The sequence below is a fragment of the Microchirus variegatus genome, assembly GCF_963457635.1.
Source record: "Microchirus variegatus genome assembly, chromosome: 18".
In the NCBI taxonomy this organism is placed as follows: Eukaryota; Metazoa; Chordata; class Actinopteri; order Pleuronectiformes; family Soleidae; genus Microchirus; species Microchirus variegatus.
The window spans coordinates 21491184-21503683 of NC_139819.1; the positions used below are offsets into that span (position 1 = coordinate 21491184).

The following is a 12500-nucleotide window of genomic DNA, read 5'->3' on the forward strand; positions in this document are numbered from 1 at the left end:
AATAAAGATGCAGAGCTCCACTTTAAACTTTTCCCTCAGGCTATAAAAATACACACAGACGCATTTAATATTCTGATTAAACTGCGAGTTAAAATCTGCTGTTATTTGTGTGTGGGGCAAGGGATATAATTCACAGTATTATTGAGATAATTGTAAAAAAAAAAAAACGATTTAATACTTAATGTTTTTTTTTAGATTCTTAAACATAAATATGCAAAGCCTTCTGTCTGCACTTCAATGTATTGCCAAGTGTTGTGGCAAAAATGGTTTGTTTATAAGGGAGTAGGTATAGCCTGAGTCATGGCTCTTATTTTGAAGGCCAGGGTAAAAAGGACGTGTAATACAACATCACAGTCAGATAGAACATCCAAGGATGAATAAAAAATAAATAAATAAGTAATAATAATAATAATAATAATGTAGATTGTTTAAAAGAGGTATGAAGTGTGATCTCATGACTTATGAGATACATGATTCGCAATAATTGACGTTATTTGACATAATTTTGACTTACAGTCTCTTCATTATGACGTAATATTTAATAAGTTTATGACTTACCATCTCTTCATTATTATGACTTACTAGCTCTTCGTGATGACGTCATACACTTCGCCCCGCCCCCTGACTTCCTCTGACAGGCCGCGCAGCCGCAGACCGCAGCTCCTCTCGCAGCGCTAACTCCAAAACTTTGTCTCCCCCCCCCCGCCGCAGATAGCGTTTCCTCCTCGGCTTTGCTGACTCTACCCTCTGTGTCTTTTATTGTACCTTTTATCTCTTCGATGTCAGACAACATGATTCACGCGGCTCTGTAGATCACAACCACAGACGAGTCCTGCTGCTTCGATAGCTTACCTTTTAGCACGGCTGCTACTACGATGCTCTCCGGCGTTTCTCCTGCCATTTTACCTTTTTAGGAGCGGGTGTCTTCCTCGGGGGAGCGGTAGCCGGTGGACGAATCTCAGTTTTTTTTTCCGCTTCACCGGGCCAGACTCGGACATCCCTGCGGCACTTGTTTGACACCTGTCCGCCTCTGTTTGGTCGTGACAACTGAAGGGGACGCTCCACTTTGTATCTCCCACCGCCGCCATCTTGGCCTCCCCTCCCTCTCTTTAGCTGACGGGTTAGCATAGCCTAGCATAGCCATTGAAGCAATGGCGTTGAAAAGAATACAGAAGGTGAGTGAACGTTTCTTTCGCGTGTCAGCCACTCTGTCGCTGTATTTCCGTTATTTTTTGGTCAACCGGCCATTCACATAAAGCACATTTCTAACTGTTAATTTAGCTCGGCTCAGTCCCGGTTGTTGTTTTTTCCCCCTGTTTTCTTTCAATAATGCTAAGACAAAGACGAGCTTACCGAGTGGTGGTGGTTGGTGGTGGCCCAGTTGGTGCATTGCGAATCACTAACAGCTTTAACGGTGTCTTTTGCTGCTTCGTGTTTGCTTCGTCATGTTTATTCCATTCAGACTCAAAGAATATCAACAATACTTGGTGAAAAGTGGCTATCGTTAATCTAGTCTTCTCATAACCACCCCCACCCCACAGTTCCCGTACTTCCCGATCCCAGTTTTTGTAAAGGTTACCTAGATTCAGACATTTCCAGTCATATTTACTAAGTGTGCCATTAAAACAGTTGAAAAGTAACCATAAAATCACACCATATGTCCAAATAATGCTTTACTTATGGTCTTTTTCATGTAAATATGAATTAAAGGATGATATATTTCTGTTTTCCTTATGAGGTTAGGTCTCCATTTCACCTATACTGTTAGAATATTGATATTATAATTAATTTGTCACTGTGTAGTTCTATTTTTGTAAATGTCCATGTAAAGAATTCCACTTTTGAAGGTTGTCTATTTTTTTTAATCTTCATTCACATTTGTATAAATACTTCCTGTGAAATCTTTAAAAATAGAAAGCGAAAGAAGTAATTATATGTTACTACTAATCTAATTAGTTACTTGTCAGGCAGGTGTGTGTGATTGATTGATTGATTGCGTGTGTGTGTTGGCCCACGGTTTGACAGGCTCATGATTAGGTAATAAAGCTGAGCTTGTCAAATATGTTTGTCTTTGTGGTCGGTGACTTGGTGTTGCTGCTGATGATGTGTTTTAGTCACTGAATGACAGCTGCCTTCTGTTGCCAAAACTGAACCCTGGAGTCAGTGTAGCCATATATGGAATGGCAAATGGGCCACTGGAGCAGGCCATGGTGTGTGTGTGTGTATTTATAAAACAGAATAGATTGGCTTCACTTTAAGAGATATTCAATCACAAGCTTAATTTCTCAACGTCTATTATCATTTCATTGAAATCAAAGTGGCCTCGTGTGTTTACGTAAATATTCCACGTATGGAATTTTACTCGCACCACTGTAGCGTCTTTGGATGTTTCTGTAGAACATCCTTTTACTTTGGTTACTGCATTATTTATCGATAGAATAATGATTCATAGGAGTTGATTTTCACCGATTCATATCATTTCAATACAAACTAGCCCCTATCTGAGCACTGGCCTGTCTGTATTGTATGATTTCGTCTGAAAATCGTGATGGTAATGTAAAACGCCTAATACATTTATCATTTATCGTGATTAATTGATTAGTTTTGTCCAGAAATGATGATAATCTTTAAGTTTTAATTATTTCTTTGATATTTGGAGCAAAGAAACCTGAAAATATTCACATTTTAACAAGTTTAAAAAAACAAAAAAACAACAACACTCAAGGCTATTAAGTGATTATAGTGACTGATTAACAATCAAATAATCTTTGCAGCCCTACTGGGGTTATAATGGGCATATATGTATCTGAGCTTAATACCATGTTTACGCACTTTGAGGTATGTAATCACTTCAAATACTTGACCTCAAATATCAGAAATAGGTGTGTATTGGCAGGTGTTTGTTGGTTTCATTGTCAGTGTTTGATTGCTGACAGATGGGTCCTTAAGTGCCTTGGTTAAATGCATTTATGCCAGGTTCCATGCAATGTTTTATGTATAAAATATTATTTTTTAAAAACATTGTCGTTCATCAAAGCTGATTTATTGCACGATTGTCTCACTCTTAGGAGCTAGCAGACCTGCAGAGGGACCCGCCTGCCCAATGCTCTGCTGGACCAGTTGGAGAGGATTGTGAGTCGTTAGCGTTTTGCTGCAATATGATTTTAACATATATATATATATATATACTTAAAGTTTATTAATGTTTTCTCTCCCCTGCAGTGTTTCATTGGCAGGCGACAATAATGGGTCCGGTAGGTGACATGTTAGCCAGTGGAATTACACAATAACAACAACTATGAAGTTGCTTAAACTGAACTTGTTTCTGTTTGTATTTATTTAGCCTGACAGCCCATACCAGGGTGGAGTGTTTTTCCTCACCATCCACTTCCCGACAGATTATCCCTTCAAACCACCCAAAGTGAGTAAAGGGTCTGACTGTTGTCTCACAGAATCAGGCATCAACAACTCCCGCCACACCTTAACTTCTTTATTTATATATTTACTTACCGTGGTAGTAAAGTATTTGGCTGCACTGGGAAATAAAACATTTTTTTTTCTCTGTTTTTCTCACAGATTGCCTTCACAACAAAAATTTACCACCCCAATATCAACAGCAATGGGAGTATTTGTCTGGATATACTGAGATCACAATGGTCCCCTGCCCTAACAGTATCGAAAGGTAAGAGATGATTCGATATTTATGCTATAGAGTGGACAATTGATTTTAAAAAATACTGTTGAAAATGCTGAAACATGTGCATTACAAGCATGCTGACTGTCCCTGGTAAATATATGATGCCAATATCAGAACCTTGAGTAATACTGACGTCATCTGTGCTGATGCATTTACTTCCAAGCTATAACCACACATTTATAAAAGCTAATGCTCCAACTGCATGGAAGACATTTGCAGCTCTCGCTCTTCCAGGCCACATGACGATGGTGGTGGTAAACAACAACTGTTTGTCTTTTACTTACTTGTACTAGTTCAGTGACGCATTTATGTCGTATCAAGGCTTTTATGGACTTTTCTGACACAAAACTTTTAATATTGCTCAGTTTTAACCGTGAAAAATGTGAAGTTCCGTTGTGTAACTTCCCAGTGATTACACAACACCTGCTCGTGGCTCAATATAATGCCCCCCAGGCCACCACTACCCAGTTATTTGAGGTATTTTTTCCTTCAACGCCTTTGTGTCTTCTTGGTGTTTTTCTTTAGCCGTTCTCCACACTGCTGCGTTGCTGTTGTGTGTCCATCAGTGTTGACATGAAACTTGCAAAACGGGCAGTGTTGCCGAGTGACAAAGCATCTAAGAGAGAACGCTATACTGAGAAACACGGAGAGAAAGAGGCACATGGAGCTGAAAGGCTTAAACAGCATTGAGTGAACTGTCTGTTGGTATTCAATGTATTTTAACTCATGTTAATTTGGCTCTACGCCGTCCAGATTCTTTGTTTCAAAGCATTTTTAGTATTTTCTCAAATACAGAACATAAAAACCTCAGAGCCAAAACAGAAAAATGTGGGTTTCAAAATAGTTGCGACTATGAATGCACTGTCCTGAAAGCTTGTGTTAATTATTAATTGTTAATCAAAACGGTTGATGATGAGTGATCCATTAATCGAACAATCATTGGAGCCCGACTCTTCAATCTTCAGCTAAAGTCTCTAACTCGGAGGCACAGGCAGCATGATGTAATGTGCTTTACTTTATTTCTGTAGCTCTTTACAACAAACCCACAGGGGAGCCAAGTGCTTTACAAAATAAAAGCATTACATACAACACACGGCATTAAAAACAATACGGCAAGAACACATTCATGAAACGTGTATCAAAGAATGAAAAAGCTGCACAAATACTTGGATTCAGTGACCTAAACTAGTCAAAATACATTAAAAGTTATTTCACTAATGGCTGTCATTTAACAGATATCCATGTGTACAGCATAAATATGTGAAAATGACAGCTGTCGTGGTGCTGGGAGTCGATTGGACCATATCCTTCTCACTGTCCTCTTTATGTAATCTGTCATTTTAACTCTTGTGTATTCCTCTACAGTATTATTGTCAATCTGCTCTCTTCTTTGTGATCCAAACCCGGACGACCCGCTGGTACCAGAGATTGCTCATACGTATAAGTCTGACAGGGAAAAGTGAGTTGTTTTTTTTCTGTTTAAATGGTTTAAAATCACCAGTTTCTGTATTTTTGATTTGCCAACATCTCCATGTGTTTTTTGTGTGTGTGTGTGTGTGTTCTTTTTTTGCAGGTACAACAAATTAGCAAGAGAATGGACACAAAAGTATGCAGTGTGAAAATGCCAGGGAGATGAAAATACAGACAACTAGAACAAAAAGAAATTTGATTTGTTACTTGAGGCAAATGAGCGACAGAGGGAAAACTAAACTAAACGACAACAACAAGCCCCATCTTTTTGGAGAAGGAAGCGATATAATGAGGTACAGTGCCACCTGGCTTTCCGTGTGCTGAGCTGCTACCATGTACTGTCCTTCATGACTTGTAAAGGGATCTGCTGAGCAGGACCTGATGGGCTCCTCAAAGCACTCCCATATGGAATACCCGGAAAACAATTCATAGTCCATAGCATCACACTCAGACTTTCACAGTTTCTCCTGCTATTGTGGTCATCACTTTCATTGTCGCTGTTCATGTTTCCACTGACGACAGTCGTATCTATCCGTGCTACTCGGACGCAAAAAGAAAAAAAAAAGTTTGAATTAGGAGATGGAATCGCCCTTGGTTTTCAAAGGTACTGTCTGTGTCTCACTGGATGTCTTGTTATTACTGTATTTCCTTGTTTTTTTTTTCTTTAATTTCGTGGCCTTTTCCATGTTGTTTTTCTCAAACGGTGTATGTGCAATTGAGGCGGAATGTTCCTCGTTCAACACAAAAAAAACAATGGTGCAGTGCCATCACCAGCAGCTGACCTGTTGGCACATACTGTCTCTAACCCGCCACAATGTGAAAGACATCAAGAGAACAATTGGCCTCCACCACCCAATCAATTTATTAGGAATTAACAACCGGTGTATAGTAGTTTTGAGGATGCTAGAGAGCTGCTGTGAAGAGCTAGCTGCCCCCCCACCACACCCACCTCACTGAGCCCCTTTTCTCCGGCTAATAACATCCGTCCTGAGTCGACAACGTTAGGTACGACTGTTCGCGCTTCTCTTTAAAATGCGTTTTAAAAAACACATTGACGATGTGTCTGGGAGATGCAAACGTGGCTGTGTTTCCATCATGGTTTGGTTTGGTTTGGTACAGTTTGGAATGGTAAAGGTCTGTGTCCGACAGACACGTAGCTCGACATAACGGTGCGACGACATCGAGCAGCTGTTTTCCCACCCCCCCCGCTCGGTTTATGGCTGTTTGTCTGAACAGGTTCCGTAAGACAATAGACTGCCAGCGTTTGCCTCGACTCCCGTGGGATATTTACACCCGTTGCATGTTTTTCTGTCCCTCCTATCAGGAGCTAACCGTACTGTACCAAACTGAACCGTACAACACGGTGGAAACACGGCTTCTGTCTGACCGAAACGTAGATTAGAAGAAGCCGCGACCTCTTTGTTGACCTCCGCCAAGGACGCATGCTTTCGCGTTTTTGTCCGTCTGACTGTCGGCAACGTAACTCAAAAAAGTCCCAGACATATTTGGATGAAATTTTCAGGAAATGTCCGTAATGGGACCACGAACAAGTGATTAAATTTTGGGCGAGGCGGGGCGGGCCGGGTTGCCTTGGCGGAGGTCTGCGCTCTACGAGTGCTTTTCTTAGTTCTCTCTGTAGTTCTGTCTGGCCTATCGAAGATCACGTGTACAGATTTATTATCGCGTCCGCACGCCTAAAGACAGTCGTGCCGGTGTGGGAACGGCACCAGTAAACAACAAATCCGTGATCATACTAGTACCTGTAAAGTTATACAAAACTCCAAACACAGTTTCTTTTTGATCGGATTGCTAGCGTACAGCTCTGCGTTGGATCGTTTTTCGCTCGGGACGGATGTTAATACCAGGTCTGAATGGGTTCACGGTGTCATTGCCCCTCCCTTTTTATATATCCCCCCGTATTAGTAGCCACGCATGGCCGGTGTCTATAGTGCACAAAATACTACTGTTGTACGACTTTGGCGTACAGCGACGCTGTGAGCCGCCCCCTCCTGCTCCTCCTGCTCCTCCTCAGTAAAGTTTACTCAGGTATTTAACCAAATATTCAGCCTTTGCATGCAGTGAACCACGGTGAGAGGAATAACCCGGGCCCTTTATCGACCGTTTTTCTATTCACTCGTTCACTGGTTTCTTCACATCACACACAATCGTAGCTCATGAATAGTTTGTGCTTCCTGATGGAGCAAACGTGATCAAAAGTTTTCTTTGTTTTAGTTTTTTAATTTTCATGCACACAGACCCCTATGGGCTGCGCTAATGGGAACTTCTTCTTTCTTTGTTTCCCCTTTCTTTTACTACTTGGTGTCATCATTTCCGTTCAGGTTGTGGAACTTTGAAGTCTTTGGGATGTGAACGACGACGCTGTTGTTGTTGTTGTTGTTGAACGTGTACGTGCTACTGTTTGTCTAAAACGAAATGGCCTTTGGTTACAGCGGGTGCTACTGATACTCAAACAAACAGACAAAAAACAAACTAAACGGGGAAACTTGAAAACAGGATTGACGTGATTTCAAGTCGTGTGCGCGCGTAGTTGCTCGAGGTCAAATGGCCGCGGCGGTTTTCGTCCGCTTTAAATATGAGGTGTGCGGAAGCGCTGGACTGCCGAAGGGGAGCAAAAATAACGTCGGGGAGGGATGGTTGACGGCTGAAACGGGACGTTTCAAATGATTATTGCGAACGATCACTGAACTTGTTTATAGAGTTTATTTCCGTGCGATTTGCAGCGGCAGCAGGTGAAGGATCAGGTTCATCCAGGACTCAACAACTCTCTGGATATTTTAAAGGTAAATCAGGCCACTATACTTGATAGATTATTTGGTTTTAGCTTCCTAAATATGAATATGTGCTCCGTATAGCAAAGGAATCTTAGGCATATTTGAGAATATCATCGTTTCGAGGTTTGGGGGGAAAACCTCAATCAACAATTAATGACATTGAATCGAGAAAATAATGGTTAGTCGCAGCCCTGTTGTTTTGTTGTCCCCAAAATGAACCTGTAAAACATGTTGAGCGATCAATCATCATTTGTCACGTACTCGCTCGCGTTCGGGACGACGTTCTCCTTACGTTCCAGCTGTAAAAGGAATGAACCGACGAACCCTGGCGCAAACGTCCTGCAACAATCGAAATCCACATTTCGTTTCTGTCTCCGATCTGATGTTTGTCCCTCCCGCGTCGCCGTCCTTCGCTCCCATCGATGTTGGACAGTCGGACGTCGTCTTTCCTCTGTTCTTTATTTACGAATCCGGTTTACAGACGTTTTATTTTTTGGGGTTCCATCGCGGTGAAACAGGTCGTTTAGGGTCGCTGATCTTTAATTAATATTCTATTGTATCTTAAGCTTTAGTTTTTAGGCTTTTCTCTGTTCTTTTCTCCCCCCCCCCCCTTCATTCATGTCTCCAGAATTGAACATGATTGTGACGTGTCATATTAGTTTTAATGTAACCCATTTTGACTGTTGGATAAAGTATTTAGGAAATGCAATGATGTCTGTTTATGTTTTCTTTTTTTTTTGGTCATTAAGTCATTTGTCATGATTTGCTGACGCTGCCAATATAAAGGGAATAATAATAATATGATGTTTGGAAGGGGATTGTTTTTGGGGTATTGAGGCATTATTGAATACACACAAGAAGATTTAATAGTCGAGCATGAAGTCTTTAGAAGCTGATTGTAGAATTAACACCGAGGTTTAGGCACCAAATGTAGATTTTTTTTTTCATTTTTATCATTAACTACTGCAGAGAAAATAGTCGTAACAGGTCGTTCATATTCAGTGAAATGAAACAGTCAATGGAAAGAAGACTATACTGCACACTTTTTAAGTTGTGTTTATTTTTATGTTGTAATATTTATTTGAATACCACCACAGCATAAAAAAAACTTTGTGTATACTACAAATAAATAACAAATATCAACTCATATTTTTTACCTGCCTTTATTTTAAAAGACACATTGATGACGACGAGAGTACAGTTTGATGCCTTTTAACCAGTTTATGTGTAAATTGAGTGTTAAAAGTACAGAATTTGGGCTCGTAATGATGCAAAATATTCATTTTTAGTGAATACAGTACAATATAGATACCTCAAAACATTATTGAAGTAGTGCAACAGTGACGTGTATTTAAATAGTCCACGATAACATGACGTAGAGGTGAAAAATGGTAGAAATACGTTCTCAAATGTCACATTTGTCCACCGTTCAAAGATTCAGTGAAGACGAAAAAAAAAAAAACATTGAGGAATATTAAATAGTTTATAGCTCATTGACGATTTGTTGCAGCCGTCATAATATATTCAGCTTTATTTACCACAGACTGTCGAGTTTCAAACAGTTTTGGGGTTGGATAAAAGAAATTTGAAGACATCACTTTGGACGAGCACCACCGACGTGGTATTGAAGACAAAGAAATGTAAGCTTTTTGGTATAAAGTTGTGATATTGCAAGAATTAAGTTGTGCAATTGCAAGAAAAGTGTAAAATTACAACTTCATTCACTTTTTTTTAAGAGGACACCTTCACCCACATGACCTGACGTCTATTCTGCAATTAAGATTCTACAATTGAGTTGTCGTTACTTTATAGTGACTTCCCAAAAAACAAACAAGAACATTTAAAATGGGTGGATTATACGAACATATTCAGAATGAAAGAATTTGTAAACATTCATCGTCCAAAAGCCTCGGAGCACTCAGTGTTTTAGAAATAAATAAAGGTTGATTTCATTTTGAAACTGTCGTGGATGTTTTTTTTTCTATTCTTTCAGACCACTTACATTTATGAATACTGAGAAATAAGAAAGTTAACATGTAAAATAAGAACATTTACATCCTTCACTGTCCTGCTAAATCCTGCGTTTAATGTAAATTAAAATAAACTCACTGTAAAATTTCAATTCTCCAATTTGATTTTTGATCAAATATTTGTGTAAATTTGATTTATTTTCTAATAATGCTCTCAAATATGTTTTTCCAATTGCGTGTTGTAGAAATGGCTCATTTAAAGAAAACTGGAGGTGCGTTTGATTTACTAAACTGCGTTGCGAGGTTTGTGCGGTGCAGAGAGCTTGATCTTTAGTTTGCGCACAGAGAATTTTCATTTCTTTCTCTTTAACAAAGTGACAACGTGGTGAATATTGACTGTATTTTCACGGATTCATTCGAATCAGAATGTAGAACCATTTAAACGCATGTTAACGCGCCGCTTTCGGGCTGTCGAGCTGAACACAACGAAAGCCACCACTCAACCGCTTCCTGCCAAGCTGAAATCAGGGTTGCCAGGTCCGCGCGGAATTGAGGGCATTTGTTTGAAGCGTTGCCTCTGAGTCTGGTTTACTTCTTTTTTTCTCCGCAGGTTGTGGAGACTTATCGTGCAAAATGTACCCATGGATTCATATTTTTATTTTTAATTTTTTTTGTTTCCGGACATAAATAAAGTAAATAAAGTGGTAATAATCAAATCTAAAATAAATATGTCTACACATTTCAACTTCTTCGGTTGTGTTCGGCAGACCTGGCAACCCTGGCTGAGAGTCAGCATCAGCCACGCCTCCCAGTAGGAAGGAAGGGCGCATCCCGGATCGCTAGCTGGCTAGCTGTACTCAGCGTAAAACGATGGCAGTAAACCTCAGCAAAAACGGCCCCGCGTTAACGGCCGCGTATAAAGACGTGGTGGATGAAAAATCCAGCACCAACTGGTAAAAAAGCTGCTTTTTTTCTTTTTAAATAAACGTTTTAAAGATGGAAGGAAAGGATGTTATGACATTAGCGTCATAAGAGTGTTGGCTAGCAGTGAGGCAGTCAGTAGTTTGGTTAACCTTAACCCACCCAGCTTTTGATAAACTGTGACCTACTTTGATTTGTGTACATTGTGCTGTTTCCTGACGAAATAAAGTGTCGCGAGGCTTTCTTACATTTTGACTGTCAGGCTGAGCTAAATTAACAGCTAGCTTTGTGTGAGTTAACTGCACTAACTAACCAACCAAATAATTCAATATATAGTTAATGTAGTTTATAGTATATGTGTATTCTCTATAGAAATGAGTGCATGGAAAGTGAATAATTTATCTACTTCCTGGTTAAATGCCATGTACTGTAGATACAAAAATGACTAATAATGTGAAAGTCAAAGCCGCTGACTTCCTCTGTGCTGACTTGTCTTTGAGGTCTGACAGAAACCTGCAGATTACAGCTGCAGATTACAGCTGCCAACACTGTGTTTAATGATGACCTGAATTAATTAACTCTGAGGAGCAATTGCTCAGGGAGTCCCAGCTGTAATATCCACACACTCCTACTCCTCTGCTTTGGTTTCACACACTTGCGGAATGTGTCCACAGCTGAGGACACACTACAACACTACACACTTCTTTTTTTGCCAGATTTTACCCACGATTCACAGTAATGCAAAGTCTGCACCAGTCAGCACTGCTTAGGGACAGTTGGCACAGATATCTGTGAGTGTGTGAGGGTGTAAAGACTCGAATCAGCTAGTTTGTGAGGGTAACGTTCACCTGATTCACCGTCAGTCGAACATGTTTGATGATTTTTTTTTGAGCCGTCTCTGGACACAATCGGGTTGTGTGTACTGATTAATTAAATTCAATTAAATTTCATTTGTATAGCGCCAAATCATCCATCCATTATCTACCGCTTCATCCTCCACCAGAGGGTCGCGGGGAGTGCTGTGCCTATCTCAGCAGACATTGGGCGATAGGCGGGGTACACCCTGGACAGTTCGCCAGTCCATCGCAGGGCCACATATAGAGACAAACAACCATTCACTCACACCTACGGTCAATTTAGAGTGACCTAATCCACATATCGCATGTTTTTGGACTGTGGGAGGAAGCCGGAGAACCCGGAGAAAACCCATGCACACACGGGGAGAACATGCAAACTCCTTGCAGAAAGACCCTTGTTCCAAAGTTTTTCCAAACAGGGCTCGAACCCAGGAACAAGGTCTTCTTGCTGCAAAGGCAAGAGCGCTAACCACTACACCAACCGTAGGGCCACACGCGCCAAATCATAACATACATTATCTCAAGGCACTGTACATAGATAGCATCATTAGAGCTGCAGCAGCTAACAATTATTTTCGTAATAATCTGACGATTATTTTCTCGATGAATCGTTTGGTCCATAAAATGTAAAAAAAAATGTTTGTCAAAGCTGGAAATTATGATGTTCTCGAAAGTCTTGTTTTGTCCACATGCCAAAATAATTAAGTTTGAATTATTTTTTTGTTATGTGGAGCAAAGAAACAAAAGAAATATTCACATTTAATGGTGCATTATGTAATAAATCTAAAGCAAC

General features: G+C 40.2%; 2 protein-coding genes across 2 annotated transcripts in view; both read left to right on the forward strand.

Annotated features, from left to right (window-relative positions):
* The first annotated feature begins 686 nt into the window (after nucleotides 1-686).
* Nucleotides 687-9919, forward strand: ube2d4 (ubiquitin conjugating enzyme E2 D4). The gene is made up of 7 exons (XM_083905486.1): nucleotides 687-1175; nucleotides 3069-3132; nucleotides 3223-3254; nucleotides 3344-3421; nucleotides 3577-3682; nucleotides 5063-5156; nucleotides 5271-9919. The coding sequence occupies exons 1-7, from the start codon at nucleotides 1152-1154 to the stop codon at nucleotides 5314-5316; spliced, it is 444 nt and encodes a 147-aa protein (XP_083761612.1). The 5' UTR covers nucleotides 687-1151; the 3' UTR covers nucleotides 5317-9919.
* Nucleotides 9920-10799: 880 nt separating this feature from the next.
* dbnlb (drebrin-like b) overlaps nucleotides 10800-12500 on the forward strand; it is a gene marked incomplete at both ends in the record, with an annotated part of 16708 nt that continues 15007 nt past the window's right edge. Inside the window, one exon of the mRNA XM_083905047.1 lies at nucleotides 10800-10882. Coding sequence (XP_083761173.1) covers nucleotides 10800-10882 — 83 coding nt within the window. The remainder of the gene's footprint in view (nucleotides 10883-12500) is intronic.

Bases quoted from the DNA above. Each gene is read 5' to 3' on its own strand.
- ube2d4 (XM_083905486.1), top strand. From the start codon at position 1,152: ATGGCGTTGAAAAGAATACAGAAG. The intron at 3,683-5,062 runs GTAAGAGATGAT...ATTCCTCTACAG, and splicing joins TGCCCTAACAGTATCGAAAG to TATTATTGTCAATCTGCTCT. The intron at 5,157-5,270 runs GTGAGTTGTTTT...CTTTTTTTGCAG, and splicing joins TATAAGTCTGACAGGGAAAA to GTACAACAAATTAGCAAGAG.